This window comes from Podarcis raffonei, chromosome 5 (assembly GCF_027172205.1).
Source record: "Podarcis raffonei isolate rPodRaf1 chromosome 5, rPodRaf1.pri, whole genome shotgun sequence".
NCBI classification, from domain to species: domain Eukaryota; kingdom Metazoa; phylum Chordata; class Lepidosauria; order Squamata; family Lacertidae; genus Podarcis; species Podarcis raffonei.
Window position 1 is genome coordinate 43,062,501 of NC_070606.1, and position 19,139 is coordinate 43,081,639.

Here is a 19,139-nt window from a genome sequence, read left to right on the forward strand (position 1 = left end):
TTGCACACAATTTCCATGATAATCCCTACATGGAAATTCCTGCAGTGTAAAAATTTGGTAACATGTGATTTGGCCTAATTATACTCCAAAAACATCCCTTGCCCTTTTGTGCAATTCTAGATTATGATTCTTTGAATACTGGTTCACTGAAGTTCTCGTTTTCAAAGAGATTAGGCACACTGCCATGAAAACATAAATCAATCCTTAAGAAAGCACTGCAATCATAATTGGTGTTGCATCTTCTCAAACCACATATCCCCTCCCTGCCAACCTTCTCCCCCCCTCCCCCCCAAAAAAGACCCAAACCAAACTTCAAGTTCTATTGCAGCTGAAGGATAAAAATTCGATTTAAGTCCATTTGTATTTAAAATTAACTAAACTATGGATTAATCCTCTCCAATCGTAAAACTGGAGGTAGGCATGCAGACAGGGATAAGACAAAATTCAGTGCATCCATGCCCCCAGGCACAAGTACTCAACACTCTCTGAATGTGAAGTCATTTATGAAGTCCTTTACAACATGCAGTCAAAGAGGTTAATTGAAAAATTTCTTAATGTCATTATGAAAGAACTAGATTAACCCAAGTTAATTCACTTTATTGTTCAAAATAAAGAGGAATAAGCATTGAACTCACTTGCAAATTTGGGGCATGAATTAGGGGTGAGATGTTGTCTTTAAGGACTCTGCCAGTTTAATTAAGATATGGAAAATTACTTATTGTTCTTCACCACTAAAGTGCTAGGAATTAACAGCCAAATGTGATGCCTGTGCCTTTCATATCTCTACCATGTGTTTGTTTGTTTAATACCCATAAGACTACATCATTAAACCTCAAGCACTGATTTCACTAATTCAACACTAGAGCTACATGCTACAGCAGCAAACACCTTTTCTAGTCAGTCATAATTGAACAGCTGGATATAAAATGAATTATTATTTTTAGGCTCTAACTTTGACTTTAAACCACATACACTGTTTCCTTCCAAAACAAAACACCTTCCTATCTCTGTGATACCTCCAACTAAATATAACAATGGCATCAGGCTATTATACTCTGCCCAGTTATCAGGTATTCGGTAAGGACAGATGCCACAGCGTATTTGTAGTGTTGGGTATGTTTGTTTTTCCATTGCCTTTGTTCTGATGAACTATTTCAGTGTTAAGTGAAAAGCAATTTACTGTTGTTATTTTTAATTTATAGGAAGTATTACTTAAAAGAGCAGCTGACCTTGTTGAAGCCCTGTATGGCATGCCCCACAACAACCAGGTGGGTCCTCTCATGTACATATATAGTCACATGCACACAATGTAGCAAATGGGCAGCTGCCCTTTGCAAACCTGGCAAAACATTGATGTGTTCTTCTAGTGCACCACATCGTTTTCCCAGCTACCTTAAGGGTGGTGATATGAAGCACTATCTTAATGAGAATTGAGATTCATTTACCATTTTCTTTTCCAAACTTGTTTTCCTATCACAAGTGGTAATTAAGAATACAGTGGTACCTTGAGTTACAAACGCCTCAGGTTACAAACGTCTCAGTTTACAAACTCCGCTAACCTGGAAGAGTTACCTCGAGTTGAGAACTTTGCCCCAGGATGGGAACAGAAATCTGTGTGCAGCGGCAGCAAGAGGCCCCATTAGCGAAAGCACACCTCTAGTTAAGAACAGTTTCAGGTTAAGAATGGACCTCCAGAACGAATTAAGTTCGTAACTAGAGGTACCACTGTACGCGCCAAACGCTTAAGCTTAAACGTGGTCCAATATATTGGTGGCTAATGGAAATCGCTAGCTAAAATTACTACGCGGTAGATAAATGTGTATTGTGTTGCAAACTACTGGAAATAATTTTGCTGCATTTTCCAAGTACTTTTTTCTTCTTTAAACGCCACACTTGCAGAAATGCTAGATGGGATATTTGTACTATTTATCTCTTTAGAGTCACCACTGGTAAGGTTTACAGGAATATGTACAGCAATTTGCCAAATGAGAGAGGCTGTAAACTTTTATCAAGAACACTGTCATCCATCAGTACCTACTATAATCTTAGATTAACCTGCACCACAAAATTAGAGCATGTGGTGAAACAAGCACACTGTATCACTTACTTGAAATTAATTCTTTTACTATTTTGCAGGAAATAATTCTGAAACGAGCAGCAGATATTGCAGAAGCATTATACAGTGTGCCACGCAATCACAATCAGATTCCAACACTTGCCAACACCCCAGCTCATACTGGCATGATGGGAGTAAATTCATTTAGCAGCCAGCTAGCAGTTAATGTTTCAGAAACATCACAAGCTAATGACCAAGGTATGTGAAGTTTGAATAATTATGTATCCAAAGTTTTGGATATTCTTGACGTTGATCAGTATGTTCCACCTTCTTCCTTCAGTAGGATTCATGCATTCAATTAACCAGAGGTGTGGCAATTATATTCACTGAAGTTTATTTTTTGTTTTACGATACAGAATCTTTATTGAAAATATTGAATAAAATACAAAAAGCTTATAAGAATTAACAGTGCAATTTTCTACATGTCTACTTGGTGCTGTAATCCTATGGCCATTTACTTGAAAGAAAGCCATAAGTATTATTATTATGAAACATGATAATCTATATTATTGCTTATAACATAACTGATTAATTTGGAACATATTAACCTCTAATATAGCGAAAGATAGTTGTGCCTAAACCTTGCAGAGGTCAACAGAGCAAGTAGGTTCTGTCTGATGCCACAATTCTAACCGTGCTTAATAAGGGAGCAAGTCCAGTTGAAAGCAGTGAGACTTAAGCATGAATAGGATTGCAGCGTAACATTCCTGGATCAGGGCCACTAAATTCTTGCTACTGTCCAAATTATGTGTGTCTGTTGAACTTACTTGTGTCATATTGATATCATAAATAAATCCAGGCTGGTTTTCACTGAAGCATGGGAACCCAGTGGGAGCACTTGCTTATATTTAGTGTGTAAAAATATCAGTTGTAACATTGAAGATTAAAATAAAAAGCAGCTTTTTGCCGCAAACAGGTCTTTCCTTTCTATTTTTAGCCCTTCCCCTCCTGTTTCTGCCAATTTTGGCATTTGAAGTCCCGAAAAGGCTGAAAGTTTGTTCAGCATGTTGGTACAAACCAGCAACCAAGCCTTCTGATAATTACCACTAAGACAAATGTGACGGAAGCTGACACAATTGGATCGAAGGAAGCTTTTTGTTGGCTTTCTCTGCCAGGAGCAGAGGCAACACAGAATGATCCTCGATGATTTAAGTAGGGTTGGCGTGATAAGGTTATCTTGAACTGTAAAGAGATGATAGGGCAGTAGCAGACAACTTAGACCAAAGCTGTGCAATCAATTAAAAGTGTGTAATGTATGATGCGGAAGGGAAACCCTTCACCCCCCTAAATAATAACCATTTTCTTGGGATGGGTTTTTCTCTTTCTCTCCACCTAACACAGTAGGTTACAGTCGCAACACAAGCAGTGTTTCCCCGCGAGGATATGTTCCGAGCAGTACTCCTCAGCAGTCCAATTACAACACAGTCAGCAATAGCATGAATGGATATGGCAATGCTGGCATGCCCAATCTTGGTGTACCTGGTTCCCCTGGATTTCTTAATGGCTCTTCAGCTAACTCCCCTTATGGCAGTAAGTGTCTTTTTCTGGTACATGTAGCCATTACATAGATTCTTTATTTGTTACAAATATATATATATATTTACTTTATTTTGATTTTTCTACAATGTGAGCTACTGGATAAAAGGAGGGGTGACTCTGGAGGCTGGACATTTAAAAAACAAACAAAAACCAATTTAAAAAACCATGGCAAATATATTGGTATATGCCAAACAATAATCTTGGTTAAAAGAGAAAAGAAAAAAAGAACTAGATTGGACTACAAAATCTGCAACCAAGGTCCAACACAAAAGAGTTTGCCTGTTATCCAGAGTGTGGCAAGCCAAAGCTTTTTATTTTTTCATATATAATTTCCCCCCGCTATTATAAGAGAGACAAGGCCCTATCAATCTCTTTTTTCCCCCTTCCCTCCATGTTTGCCATAAAATCCACAATATGAGTCCTGATTATTTTTGCTTTATTGCAGTAGTGCCGTCAAGCCCTACCATGGCAGCCTCTTCGGTCACCCTCCCTTCAAACTGTAGCAGTACACACGGCATTTTCTCATTCTCACCTGCCAATGTCATCTCTGCAGTGAAACAAAAGAGCGCCTTTGCTCCTGTTGTCAGGCCCCAAGCTTCTCCTCCACCATCTTGCACCAGTGCAAATGGAAATGGACTTCAAGGTGAGCTGGATCTCTGTATCATTTTTTTGTGTAATTGCAGATTATTATTTTTAAAAACAAAACACTAGAACCTAACATTTTTAGATCTAAAAGTGAAAAAGAAGTATTTTTATCACTGGCAAATATTAAAAGACAAAAAAAAACCCCAGACTTCAAAAATGAGGTGATTATTTTTTATTTTTTAAATGGCTTTGCATTGCAGGGGCAAGACCTTGGTATTAAATACAGTAGCACAAAACATAGCCAACCATTTTACCATACAGTGGTTAAACTTTAAGCTTTGCATTAGAAGAAATACTAGCTGTTTTTCCAGCATTTCCCCTTAAGGTTTCGTGCATTAATTTTTAAAATAAACACACAACCCTGAATGTCTCTCACAGATCAGATGTGTTCCTTTTTCTTCTTTATACTGCATGCATTTTTGATAGACACATTTTAATCGGCAGCATTTCAAGATGTGCTGTTTCTCCTACTTGTGTCACTATTTGAAACTTGAAGAACCTTACAGACGTTTGAAGCTGTTGTTCCAACGTAGCTTTTGTTCACCCTCAAGATTCCTAATGAGGTTTTTGTGCTCTTATTGGAACTTATTCCAGCTAAACTGTCCATAAAAAGAGGAAAATGAGGACAAATAACTATAAAATAGCTTGTAGAATTTACATAGCCACTTGCAGTCATTAATACTAAGTGTGAAAATTTATAGAGGGAGCCGAAACAACTGCAAAGTCTCTTATTAAAGAGACTGCTTTGCATGTATATCACTGCCATACCTTTTTCAATGCAGAACCAAAACCTGCTTCAACTGAGCCAGCCTGAACTGAAACTCTTAACGGACACCAAAAAACATGCTCTGAGCACTTAACACGGCACAGCCTGGGTGGAATGGAGCACAACTAGTATTGATTTATTTACACTGCAGCCGCCATTCACTTTCTGAGTATCAGGAAAGAATAAAAAGTCCTGGATCACAAAGGCATACATTTACATTTTAGGCTCTTTGTCTTATAAAGCGAATATCATGATAATCATATATTTCAACATTAGCACTGAGTATACCCTTAGATGTATAAATATCTTTGGTAGGACTGGAAAACGACTTGAGAAGATCAATCTAATTTATGCCAATAAAGATGCTACCCCTTAGGGATTTTTTTATCTCAATTACCTGTAAAATATCCAGTGATGGAAATATACATGCTGTCCAGACCAACTAACTGGTCTGTGTGCTACCTTATTTTTCTAATGTTTGAACTCAAACATTTTTGTACTCTATTTTAAGATTAAAAAATCAGGAATATAATCTGCAATACTGAAAAGATCCTAAGGTTCACAAAGAAATGCGGGTACGTTTATACTTACAGAGTCTTTGGTGAAAAGGCTGGATAGGATTGCTGCCTAAAAGCACCTGTCTGTCAGAGAGGGCCAAAGGCAACTCCTTGTTTGCCTCTGATCAGGTCATTAAAGCATTAGTAAGCGTTGAGAGTTTTGAAATCTCTGGTCCTTATCATCTAAACACATATGCATAACCCCAGCAAACTTTGTTTGCTTGTTTACCTGCGAATTGCTTCAACAGGAGCCTCTGAATAGAATTGTTTCTTCTCTTGAAATAAATATGCATTTGGTGAAGCTAGTTAATTTTTTAAAAAACGGAACAAAAACTTTAATAACAAATGTAAGGTGCAAAGTTCAGGGTTTGTAAATTTTGTTAGAAATCTGCAACCATTTCAATAAAAGTTTAGCAAAGGGGTATTTCTTTCATCCCAATTTATGTTTCCTGAGCAGAGCTTTTGCTTCCACTTGTGAGGAAATAATCACACTCCTAACTTTACATTTGAATTGAGAGGTACACTTGGGATAGCAGATTGTAGAATCTGAGTTGATGCACACCCTAGCTGGGTGAGGGAATTCCTGAGTTTTCAGGGTTGGAAGACAAACCAGGTTCTCCCTTCATGATCTCCACCATCCCTTGCATTCTTTAACTTCTATCACTCCCACTTCTTCTCTTTCAGCTCCTCCCCTCCCACTTACTGGAAATATGTCAAGTCACTTCCTCTCCTCCCCTTTTCTGTGGCATCATGGGAGAAAGACCCTAAATCCCTCCTTTCTCCCATTGTTCTATGCAGGAGTCTCTGGAAATTTACCAGTGCCTCAGACCTTTCTTCCTCCCTCCTGGCTGTAGTTTAAAAACCCCAAACCAATTTAGGAATCCTTTAAAGGCCTCCTCCTCCAAGATCTACCACTGATCTCAGGAAATGTGAGAGGTAATTATGAATACAGTTTACTGAATATGTAAACCTTCTTCCAATAAATTTCTCTTGACTGCCTCAGTATAATTGTCTGTTCCCAAGTTACCTCAAATTCACAGACTTTCCTCAGATTTTCCTTAGCACTGAGATTACAAAACTTCCATTGCACCTATGCACAGCAAATTGTTTTTCTGTAGAAGAATGCACATAATTTGGGCCAATTCTAACGATGTAAGGAAGGCGGGGGGAATGGAAGCGTAGTGTTATGAAAGAATATTTTATCAACAGTACTTTTAAATGCATTCATCCCTCCAATGCTGCAGCTGCACTAGGGCAACAAAACAAATTTCCAGAATTCTGAAGAGCAAAATTTCCTGTACTCATTGGGTCAGAGGGTGGGCTTTTTGGGGTGGGGTGGGGAATAAAAACCGCATGCAGAATGAGGCAATCACACAGGTACCACCTTGGTATTTTTACAGGAAGTATTTCCTTAAAAAGCAGTCCCAGTTGCAGATGGCATACTCTGGTTTCTCTTTAGATCGTAAAAATCTCTCTCATGGTGGGGAAGGGGATGCTCACCTGACCTGTGGTCAGTCATGTTGCTACTACTTACCAGAAGCTAGAGGGAAAATGCAGTGGGACGCTTGGTATGGTGAAATCCAGGGTCCTTGACAGTACATTTGCATCAACGCAACTGACTGGAGCTCAGGTAAGCTCCGCCACCCCCACCATGCTGTCCAGTATTGAGCAGCCCTACATGAAAACCAAGATTGCATCATAAACGTATCTCCCCAGAGAGAAGGACTGACCTACACTTCTCTGTCTAGTGAGGTACATATGGGCATTTTCAATGTAAATGCAAGGTAGCATTGTCCCATCATTAGGTTTGGATTTTGTTGTGTTGCTTGCTGGATGAAGTTATTTTAGATATGTACACCACAGGCTGGAATAACAGGTATATAAATTTTAGAAATAAACAAAATGCATTCATTGTAACCTACACACCCATAGGTAGCTTCTGTTATTACAAAAAAAACCAGGGGTGAAGTTATTTTTTTTTAAATGTGCTAAAGCAGCATGTGTGAAACTTTTGCTCCTAAACCATTTAGTTACTTTGATAATTCCACCTTTAACATTTCTCTTGAGGGTAGCTTCAGGGACAGACCTTCAATTTATATGATAGTAAACCAAGGACATGATTTGCCTGGGTGTGTGAAAGAAACGCAGTGAACAGGGCATCTTGAAAAAAGAAAATAGGATTTTCCCTTATGGGCCCCAAATGTATACTTGGTAGGTTCAACCTCCATTTTATTCTGTTAGAGACTGTAATGATGTGGAGGCCCATAATGCTTTCTTTTGGTGGCCCTTGGCGAATATCCAAACTTCTTTCCACCTACCTAAGTGCTTAAATTGTGTGGTTGTTTTTAATTATATAGTTTGGCAAAAGTGTAAATAAGTAAAGAAAAAAAGGCAGACTTATTGGGTATTTGATACTTTATCTTGGCAATTAATAAATCAGTATTAAAGCTTGATGGGCAAATGCAATTAAACTTTGACACTAGGATCCTATTAATCCTGGTCTCCTCTAGGTCACTTCTAAAGCCTGACATTCTTACTGACACATTAAACTATTTCCCCAAACTACTTTGCTGTCCAAAAAAATGCAGCATTTGAAATACAACATTGGTGACAAATATAAGCTAATATAAAATTATTCTAATAGTTTCAGAAATCATAGTTTTTCAGCTGTGCTGATGAAATAAACTGATCTTGTGTTGAACAGCTCAGATGGCACCAGAGAGGTGGACATTTACAGCCACTCTTATGGAGCCAGAAAGGTCCCACAGATTTTTTCCACACCCTCCCTAACTTAAAAGCAAGCTCACCCATGTACACACTCATGTTTGAATTGTCTCTACTCATAGAAACTCATTTAACCTAAATTGTCCTGAATCTAGCATGCCATAAGCAGAAAGCAAGAGTAGTTGGGAATCAAATGCATCAAACATGTTTGAATGTACTATCAGTGATCACAAACCATAGCTTGCTTCACCTTAAGCAAATTACTTTTCAGTAAAAGGAATTTAGTCATTGAACCATTTGCAATTTAGTGATGTACACACACGTGTGAAGCAGTCCAAAAACGAACCTGCACATAATGCTAAACCATATTTTATCATTCTACACATGAAAGCCTCATGCTCTTGCCCTTCCCTGCTCCTCCTCTGACATGGCCACGAGCAGGAGATGAGAAGCTTTCACAATCTATTTCAAGAAACTATGGTTCCTAGTTTGAACCAGGAAATGTTAAAGATGGTGGCCTGGTTTACGTGTTACATTAAAAACAGATAAAAATCAATTGTGATTTAATGTGAATACTACATGTGTTGGTGCATGCAGTTGAAAAGTTATTGCTCTGCTTTTCCCTACTTCTGCTACACCACCAGGAAACAATCCAGAGTCTGGCTGTCACAATGTCCAGAGCCAGGCTCATGGTTTGTTTCTCTACAAACAAACCACGAGTGGTAACCAAGAGTTGTTCTTAGCTTACTGTTTGTGGTTTCTTTTGATGGAACAAAACACGAGTCCAGGTTCTGATATCACAACAAGTGAAATCCTAGCTTGTTTCTCAACTGCATGGCAAGAGCATGGGAGGACTGGAGCAATACCTTTTCAGCATTTTGTACCAGCATGCTGCACATTCACATTAAAAACTAGTTTGGGCCAGAACATACATCATAATCAGTTAAAACCAATCATAGCTGTGCTTGAAGCCTGAACACTGAATTTTATTTTTGTTGTTATTATGTGCAAATACAGCTATCGTATGCTAAGCAAATTTCAGCTGAAGCAAAGATTGGCATTTTAGGAATGGCTACTTTGTGTCATGATCCCAACCATGAGCAGTGGCTTGACACAGAGGAGGAGCATGCCAGGTTAAGAGGACTGGCAGCAAAATTTTCAAATATGCTGGACCTAGACTCAGACACCAACCTGAGCCTGAGCTAGACCTGTCAGCTAGTATCCCACTGAACCAAAGACCTCTGGAGTGGAACCTCCCAAGATAAAATCCCTGGAGAACCCAGTACTCTTTACACCAGGGGGGCTCACATTCACAATGCCCTGCTTGTCAGTGTCTACAGTGAGTAAGGTGGGAGCGCCAGGCCAGAAGACTACCGCTTTAAGTATACAGTATCTCCATTCCTCAGGAAGTGGTCAGAATCTGAGAAGGGCAGCCTGAGTAAAGAGGGGTGGAAGGCTTTAGCTGTGCTCCAGATCTTGTCAGAGCAATTACCAATTTAGAGCTATCCATGGTCCTGTGACTCCGACCTGAACAGATTATGGCTAGCCTGCTCTCTCCTAAGGGGCTGCCTTGTCTTCTGTGGGCTCCCATGCAGAGACAGAACAGGGCAGTACATTTGCTGCTTCTTTCATGTCACCTTAAAAATTAAATGAGCAAAGCAAATTATCGCCTCAGGTATGGTGCTTCTGCTATGGCATCTCTCCTGTGCTCAATACAGTAGGGTTAGGGCACAGGAATAAGATAATCCTCCCATGCTGGGAATTCTGCTTCCTCAGCAATTCTAATGACCACTGTTCCAAACTCCCAGTAACTACAATAAAAGAACACAGTTGGGATATTAAGCCAGCAAAACTATGGATTTAAGATATTTGGTTCCATTTCCTTCCCGCTAAGACACCAGATAGTCTTTATTGCACTCCTTCCGCCCTGCATGCACAAAACTAATACCTATGTTGATCAACAAATACAGTGCAGGGTACCGATGTTGTAGACCAAGGAGACACGAGTGCGAGAAGCTCTAGTCGGAAATGTCCATAATGAACACTATTAATTAGGTCTTAATGGTATGTAGATTTGAGTCACACACAGTGGCATTTATTGGCTTGTCTAATGCACAGATCAGCCTTGCAGACAATTACCAAAGGTGTGGTCACTCACAATATAATCATGTCACCTGCCCATCTCCTCTCACATTCTTCCACTGACACTTGGAACCCAGGAGCTCAGAGAATGATCCCTGTGCCTTCCAACTCTTCAACAAGAAAATGATTTCAGGGACCAATTCCCTGGCATTGCTTCCACTTCTTCTGGATACAGAAAACCAGATTGTGGTGGCAATGGCCTTGACACCACTGTGCAAGTCTGAAGGCAGGTGGCAGAGAGAAGCTGATATGACAGCAACCAGCATTGGTCCTCTCTTTCAAACTTATGTATTCACTGCCACTATATTAACCCAAGTGCTAATATAAAGCAGCATTTGAATGACCGACTACACAATAGCTTGGGTTCTCCCTTCCATAGCCACAAAAACTTTTAAGCTAGGAGAATTTGCATACGTGTGAGCCATTATCTAGTTTGCCACTTGGGAGCACACTGAGGGCACAATTGTTAATTCACCTTCCAGGTGAGCATGCCAATTGCAGATTGCATGACTGGGGTAGCTCGAGTCATTCTTTGCCAAAATAAATAAAACAGCATGAACTGCGTAAATCTCCTCTGCTTTTTCAGACCAAACAACATCCTTTTTTTCATTTGCTCTTCCTTGCAGTATAACATGAAAGTCTGTCACCATAGTTTGTCGCCATTACATTTCACTCACTATATTTCCTGAACATAAGCAAGCAGCATACTATTTTTTTCCAAGTGTTGTGCTATTAGTTCTATCATGCCTAAGACTAAATTACTTTACCTGCTTTGTCAATAGTGAAAAATATGAAAGAATATTGCAGACAAATACTTTGAAAAAAGACTATTTCCACGACAATCAGAAACTAAACTTGTGGGAATCGTATTTCACCACATACCTTTAAAATACATTTCACATATTAAATTTGGGTTGATTTCTAAATATATATTTTTTGCAGATTAAAATTAAGTATTTTGGTTCAGTATAAAAATGAAAGACCTGTATCTAAATAATGTTGTCTCTGACGGTGATCAAAGGCTCATACATTTGAAAGCAGCTCTATAAATAAATGGGGTTAAGTCATATCAAGATATGCATGAGCTCAGAGTTTAGACCAAGTGTAGCTAACCTGTGGCTTATATGTAATTGGTATTCCTGTGATGAATGCCTTCTACTCTAGTCACAGGCAGAAACCAAGGGGGGCCTTGATAGTGTCAGTTTTACGGGCCATGGTTTGCACTATCTAAAGATTGTGAGCAAGCCAGGGAAGGTTCAGTGTGGTGTGGGCAGGTGCTGAAAGAGTGAAGGGTCCCTGTTCAGAAACCCAATAAAAAATAATGAAAAGATTATGTGGTATGAACAGCACTGAATATGTAGCATCAGGAGTTTTGGTGCGTCTGGCAGAAACCTATGCTTTGCCATCTCTTCATGTCAACTTTGCCTCAGTTTTTAGAAAGATGATTAGAGTATGCATTTGTTTGCATATGTTTATAAGGACAAGGGTTTTGTAGGTTTATATGCAACAGGAGCAAAATATATGCATGAGCATGTGGGATTGTATATATGAATAAGAGGAAAGATATGTAGCTGTGTGTGTGCACTGAAGACTGTTTGGAAACATGCTTTAGCAGGGACCAGTGGTTTTCCTGTATATCTGCTCAGAGCGCATCCTGCTTGATTTGTTTATACATCACATTTGTATTCCCTCTCCTTCCATGGAGCCCAAGGTGTTGCTTTTCTCAAGTTTATTCTAATAACAACCCTGTGAGGTAGGTTAGCCTAAGAAAGAGTCCCTGGTCCAAGTTAATCTAGCAACCTTCCCTCTACAGGTATTTGAGCCAGGTTTCCCCAGTCAAAAACTCTAGACGCCCAAGTTGGGTTGTCACTAGTACACTGAAAACAGCAATCAGCTTGTGTGTTTGATGGCATTGGTAATAGTGTCTTTGAGTTTATGCCCTGTTTGCAAGACTGTATATTTTGGAGAACATAACACCTGTATTTTTTCAGGAGAAAATAAAGTTTCCAGAAGTATGGTGAGGAAGGGCATCAGCCTCTTTAGGAATACCCAACTAAACTAAACCCTAAACTGCATTTTATAGACATTTTTTAAAAATGGGCCATGGAGACTATTGGAACCATGTTTCCTCTTCTGTGCAGCTATTTCACTGGCAACACAGGAAGGTGAAAATTGGCTGAATGTTGCATTCACCACTGTTGGCCCTAATTTAACAGAATACTTGCTACCAAATGGTAATAGTGTTATTAGTATTTATTGCTGTCAATTAATGGCAGAGAGAGCTCGCTGCTGCCGCAGATAGCCAAGGCTCTGCTCCATCCCTTGCCAATGAGCTGCAGTTACCACAAGGGAACATTTACTGGCCGAAAACTGTGAGCAGCACATCACTGTGCCCCCATCATTTGGCATTGTTTCTCCCAGCCCTGATGGCAGCATTGTGCAGGAGCTAAATATACTGGAACGCTGCCATATTGGGGGAATTCACAGCTGGCAAGAACTGGCTGCAATCCAAGCAGTGGCACATAGGGGTCGAAATGGAAGAGAGTCTGGTTGCTAGGCTCCATCTGCAAGCCTGTGACTAATCTTTCCATGTAAACAAAGGCATGCTCAAAACTTTCATTTGCCTAACCTTGTAAGTTACATCTAAGGCTGGCAGTATTCACTGTGGAAAAACTAGAGAAAAGTTACTTTTCAGTGGCAGACTCCCCGCCCCCCCAACACCGTTTTTTTCCTAGAAAATAAATAAATAAATCGACCAGTATTTTACAAGCAAGCTGCGAACTGTATGAGAAAACAAGACTTACCGCATAGGGTGAAGGCTGTCTTGCATGCTGTTCTTCCCCTAAGCCAAAGGTCCATGGGTACAGCAGCAGAATTCATGGAGCTACTGCTCAACACAGACATTCAACTCATCCTCATTGTTCCATCTGTTCTGTGGGGAAAGGAATCCATGAGCACCACTACTCCCATGAATCTGAATTTTAGTCAGTGGGACCACACATGTACAAGGGTTACTGAGTCACCCTTTGTGACACATTGGCATGCATATATTACAATATGGTCAATCAACTGCTCAGGGGCTGCTAGTGAAATAGGTAGCATGTCTCTGGCACTCCCGGGCAAGAGGAAAAGCCTATCTCCATTCCTATCTGCCTTTCCTAAATTATGTTCCTCCTTTGCTTCATGACTCAGTACAGGAGCCATGGTTGGGAGAGGCGCTGCACTGTGCCACTCCCAACCGTGGTTCCTATGCCTGCTCTTGCAAGCAGCAGAGGCGGCGGCGGAGGGACGAGTGGCCCAAAAGCAGTCCTTTGGGGCTGCTTGTTCTTCCTCCGCCGCTGTCGCCACCACCAGGTTTGTGGTGTGGTGAACCAGTTTATACTCAAGTCAATAAGTTTTCCCAGTTTTTTGTGCTGAAATTGCGTGTCTCGGCTTATATTCAGGTCGGCTTATACTCTAGTATATACAGTACATGGGTGGCCAGACAAAGAGAGTGTATTACATAAGAAATACAACCAGCTTTCAGGAAAACCCACAACAGCAAAACTGAGATAAATTGATATTTTTTGAGATTAATGAACTGGGAAATTGAAGTTCGCATCACTACATCAAAAATGTATTAATGTTTCTTGTACATAAATTAATGAGAACGATCAAGACAAAATTTAAACACCATAAGGTTAAAACAGTCCAAATTATACTCTTGCCAAGGAGATAACTAGAACATAATGACAAAATTTAGCTTCTCCCTGTTTAACAAGCCCAGTCCTTTCCCTTGATATACCATATGTGCAGCACAGCTACCACAGTGTCCAGTATTAGGAAAATGTGCCCCAATCGCCTTTAAAATCCAGAGAAAATCCCTTACAGGTCTTTGCAGAAACATGCATTAGGGTCTACTGGTCCATTATGGCAAGGCACAGGGGGCCACCAAATGACTTGTCTCTCCTAAGTGCTCTGCATAGTACTCTCCCAGTGCTGAAGTAGCAACAGAGGTGGCTACTAACCTCAATGCAGGGGCTGGTGCCAGTTCCCAGTGCCAGAACAAAGGGACTCAGATCTCTTTGCATCACTACTGGGTACCTTGATCCTGAGCTTTGTGTGGCGCACACAGACTAACAAGGGATTGGGCTCTAAGCATTTTTTAAGAAACAAATTGAGCTAGCAAGTGGAAGATTTTAATCTCATGTCTTTTTTATAGTGCTTTGACAGATTCCAAAGCAGGTGTACTATACTTGACTTTGATCTCAGAAAGTCATTGACTTATTAAAGTCAGCATACTATTAGGATAAAGTACAATTAACAGAATGTCAAAATTGAGGCTTTCCACTTAGGCTTGAGTGCTTGGAAAAAGAGAAAAAGCTAAGGTTAGTCAGATTTTCATTTAGGGAACTTGAGAAGTGTCTGGTCCTTGATTGGTGAGTGAGCTGGCCTTGTCTGACATTACCAAAAGTGACCATGTTGTTTCTCAGCTGTCAACATAGGCAGTCTCCAGGGAGTCTGGGCCACTGTTTGCCATTAACAAAACGCTAAGAGAAATATCACACATGTGGGAGGCAGGATGCTTTGCACAAAAAAATGTCAGAATCCTTTTCATTTTAAAAGTGAAGTCTTTACAGAATGCTCTGGTAGGAAAGTCCTATTTTAAAAATAATTTAAAATGTTTGAGCGGGGAAAACAAAACCCCTTCCCTCATTGGATAGCCTGATATACTAATAACAGATGACAAAAGCAGTCTGGCAGCTACTGCATGCAAACTAAGTTGTAATATTAAATGTTGAAAATGTCCATCAGCAGTCCACCCAGATTTTAAGAAAACACACACAAACACACACACACACACACACACACACACACACACACACACTCACTCTGTGATCCAGAGATGATTATCTACATGCAGTAATCAACTTCTGTATGCATCACAGCTCATTTCCTGGTGCAATACTCTTGCATGCAGAGGATCTGTTTCACATGTGGAAATGTTTCACACCACTAATCCAGCACATAACTTTGGCAAGAACATACATATCTGCCTGCAAAGCGGCAGGAGCTGTATTCTCCCACCCGCCAGCCACAGTCCTCTGGATCACAGCCCATATATTATGTGAAATAGGTTTGGTGGATGTCCCTAAATGTTTTGTGGAAGTTGGTACTTCTGGGAAATATTTGTGCATGGTGGGGTTTCTTCTTCTTCTTTGCAAGTTCTAATAATGCTTATACACATATTTAATAGTTCTTTTTCTCTTTCTTTCAGCTATGTCTGGGCTTGTAGTCCCGCCAATGTAAATTCATTTTTGTTTACCTACCGTAGCACCAAGCTTCAGAAGATGAGCTTTTTAGGGGACAAGTTTAGTATATAAGACATGCTGATGGAAACAGTATCTTCAAAATACAATCAGCAAAACATTGAAATGCTACAAAAAAAAAACTTTGTTTAAAGATTTTATTTAAACTACTAAGAATCAACATGCAAACAATCAACTTCTTCATGAACTATTCCATTTTATTAACTGAACTTCTCTCTTATTTTCACATTTCTTGATCCTGAAGAATAAGGAAAAAGCGACGCCTATTTTGTATAAAGTTTCTGATTACGTCTTGGCTATGTCTAGTACTTGCTATGTGTCGGGAAAAACTTTGTGGATGCACCATTTTGATTATCATGAAACACTGATGAAAAACGCCTCCAAAACATTTTTCTGTACTCATAACTAGATTCACAATGGTTGTGTATCTCTATAATGTGAAATATTTTTTTGTGGTGAAAAAAGGGGGCCAAGGAGGTATGAGCCATCAAAACTGGAAAAAAAAGGATGAATATATGATTTGGGAAAATTTTGGGAGCTGGGGAGGGTGGGAGGGTTTATCATTGCTTAACTTCATCTTAAGGAAATGGAACTTTGTAACTTATTGTAGTTAGAAATTGTAACTTTGATATTGAATTCTCTTGCCTTCAACAAGCACACTGACAGAGAAAAAAATGCTACTGTCTGTTGGTTAAAAAAATATACTTCCACTGCTAGAGCTTCCTGTTAAGCAAGTGTGATCTGCAACATTTTTTCAACTTTTGCTAGCACTGTATACTATTGCATTCTTAGGCTACTGTGAAGTCTATGTTTCTTGTACCAGAAAATTGTCCTTTTGACTTCTAGATCCTTCTTCCCTAATGTGTTTTGTATGTGGTTATAAAATTGTAGACTTTTGTGATTTTGCCAAAGTTGTAGCTAAATATTTATACACTTGTCTTGAATTTTTTTCAGATCCACTTAAATATTTAGATCAGCAAATTTTATTCCTTATAAAGATAAGGAATAAAATAGTCATACATTACAACACTTTCTTTCACATAAACACTTGCAATCTACCAAGGGAATTTATTTTGTAACATATTGATTATAAATATTGTATTTATCTTTGAAATTTTGTATATTGCTTTTTATCATTTTCTCCCCCCTTGTATGTATGTTTTTTCGTCATTTGACTGGTATTGTGATGCTGTGGAAAGCATTAAGCCAAGAACAGCTGCCTTCATGTGTTTCTGTTAAAATAAATTTGTGTTCATTCATTTCATTTGTATTTCAGAAAGTTGTTATTTGTTTGGACTTTCCATCCTTTTTGTTGTTTCGAGGAAAAAAACATTGTTTATTTTTATATTATTTTTAAGTTATCTGAACAAATGATTTTGAAATAAAGTTGTTTGTTGTATAGTTAAAACGGAATTGTGCCACATGGCTGTAATAAATACTAGTAGAATACGTGCATGTGATGCAGCCACAAGAAAAAGAAGATTCTCCTATTTTGTGTTAGCATTTTTGTTTTTTTAAAAAAATCCTGTTTTGTCTCATGCCTTATTTTCTTTTTCTATCTTTTAAAAAAAAAAAGATTGTAAAAAGTCATTTTACCTGCCACCCCATGACTTTGCCACATAGCTGAACTGTGTTTACTGGGAGGGAGGGGGGAACCAGAGGCCTAAAAGCTTATAAAATAAAAATCCACTTCTGATGTTTTACTTAAAAGTGTTTGCCACATTAACTACTTGGATGCCTTAAAAGTAGACTTCTGAAGAACTTTTTGTGCTGTTTTATCATGGGCCTACACCACAATTAATCGCTACTTCATCTGGATGATTTATGGTGTAAAAAAAAAAAAGCACAAACCTGGGGTACAATCTTCTAATTTACTGCACTCATCTATTGGGGGGTGATGCTTTACCAACCCCATGAAAATGGCTGGTTGTAGGACCACAGCAGTGCTTGGTTGATTGCATCCCTGGTGTACAACTGTGTCACTCCTTTGTGTGTCTGCTTTCTGCTGCACTCTGCATATTCTGTAACCCAGCACTGTTTAACAGAGAGAAAGGCTTGTATGCAATTCGGATCGTGCACAATTTTTATAAGTTGTTTTATTTACAGATTCCAACCCACCCCGTTTTTGGTAGCAAGACCTACAGCGTTGACTGTAATTTATAAACTGGAATGACCTCTTCAATAATATCGTGCCTGTTAGTGCCAATCCTTAGACAGCTGGTCCCCCGCTTTCTTTCTTTGCACTAAATGCTTTGTAAATGCAGCACTGCAAAAACATTTTTTTGCAAACTGCAGCAGAATTAAAGTTCTAAGCAAAAAGGAGGGACCATTTTTTAAATACGAAAAATGCACATTTTCAGGAAACGTTTATAAAAGGTTTGAAAACTGAAACAATATATCACAAATAATTAGCCAATAAGGTTAGCTAAGTGGGAAAGCCTAAGAAGTCACTTTGAAACTGAATTGCCTCAGTTTTATTTTATATAAGTAAGGTTTTGATCTTAAAAAGAAAGGTCATATGTACATCTTAAGAAAGTTTGCAAGTTTCTTCATAAACGCAATCTGTTTGTGTTTTAGATTAATTAGTCAATGCACTCATTGCTTCATTGTCTCCAAACGGAAAACTTCACTAAATGGTAGATTTTACTGTTAAAGACCCTACAATAAGATTGTTTTATCTGTACATTTTTCAGATATTTAACTGTATAAAAATGTTCATTTTACACAATATTTAATTAAAGTATTTCTTGTCTGTGAATTTCACTTCTGGTAATTTTTCAGGTTTGATTATTAAAATAGCCAAAACACAAGCCACCAACAGCTGGGACTGTTAATTTCATTCTGAAAGTGTTAAGAATGTACCCCCCCAAGGCTTAACTAAGGGTTCATTTCTATGTTCATGCACAACACTAGATGTTTCATCACTTGAGCTTCTGTGAGCTGTTTCCAGTGAAAACTGCTGTGTTTGACCTGATGTCAGGTGAAGCAAAAAATGCTGTTGTGTTCTACTTGTGATAAGTTTGTCACATACCCCCGCACTACATCACACTGACAGCACAATCCTATGTCCTAAGCAACCCTAACTTGTCGAATTCAGCAGGGCTTACTTCCGAGTAAGTGAGGTTAGGACTGCAGCCTTAAATGTTGCTTTCATTCACTGATAAATATGCACGTGTGAGTTCTCCCTGTGATAAAGTGAATTCAGACATGTCAAACAATAGCAGTCGCTCCGTACTAAGGTGTACCCAGGTAACTGCTTTTGCTGGGCATCATGATGCTTATGCAGGTGACTGGAAGAGTACAAAGATGTGTTCAGGTAGTGGGGATAAAGACTTATTTGT

At 39.1% G+C, this 19,139-nt stretch overlaps 1 protein-coding gene across 18 annotated transcripts in view; it reads left to right on the plus strand.

Moving 5' to 3' along the window:
* The window catches only part of EBF3 (EBF transcription factor 3), a 166,734-nt gene extending 148,178 nt beyond the window's left edge, over nucleotides 1-18,556 (plus strand). For 6 of the 18 annotated variants that reach the window (XM_053388863.1, XM_053388864.1, XM_053388867.1 and 3 more), the window contains 6 exons: nucleotides 1,203-1,268; nucleotides 2,137-2,314; nucleotides 3,458-3,646; nucleotides 4,101-4,298; nucleotides 7,083-7,253; nucleotides 15,747-18,556. In XM_053388863.1, the coding sequence (XP_053244838.1) occupies nucleotides 1,203-1,268; nucleotides 2,137-2,314; nucleotides 3,458-3,646; nucleotides 4,101-4,298; nucleotides 7,083-7,216 (765 nt within the window). In that variant the 3' untranslated portion in view covers nucleotides 7,217-7,253; nucleotides 15,747-18,556. Of the gene's footprint in view, nucleotides 1-1,202; nucleotides 1,269-2,136; nucleotides 2,315-3,457; nucleotides 3,647-4,100; nucleotides 4,299-6,421; nucleotides 6,560-7,082; nucleotides 7,254-15,746 lie in introns of all 18 variants that reach the window. The other 12 variants (XM_053388865.1, XM_053388866.1, XM_053388869.1 and 9 more) reach the window with 6 other exon arrangements.
* The last annotated feature ends 583 nt before the right edge of the window (nucleotides 18,557-19,139 follow it).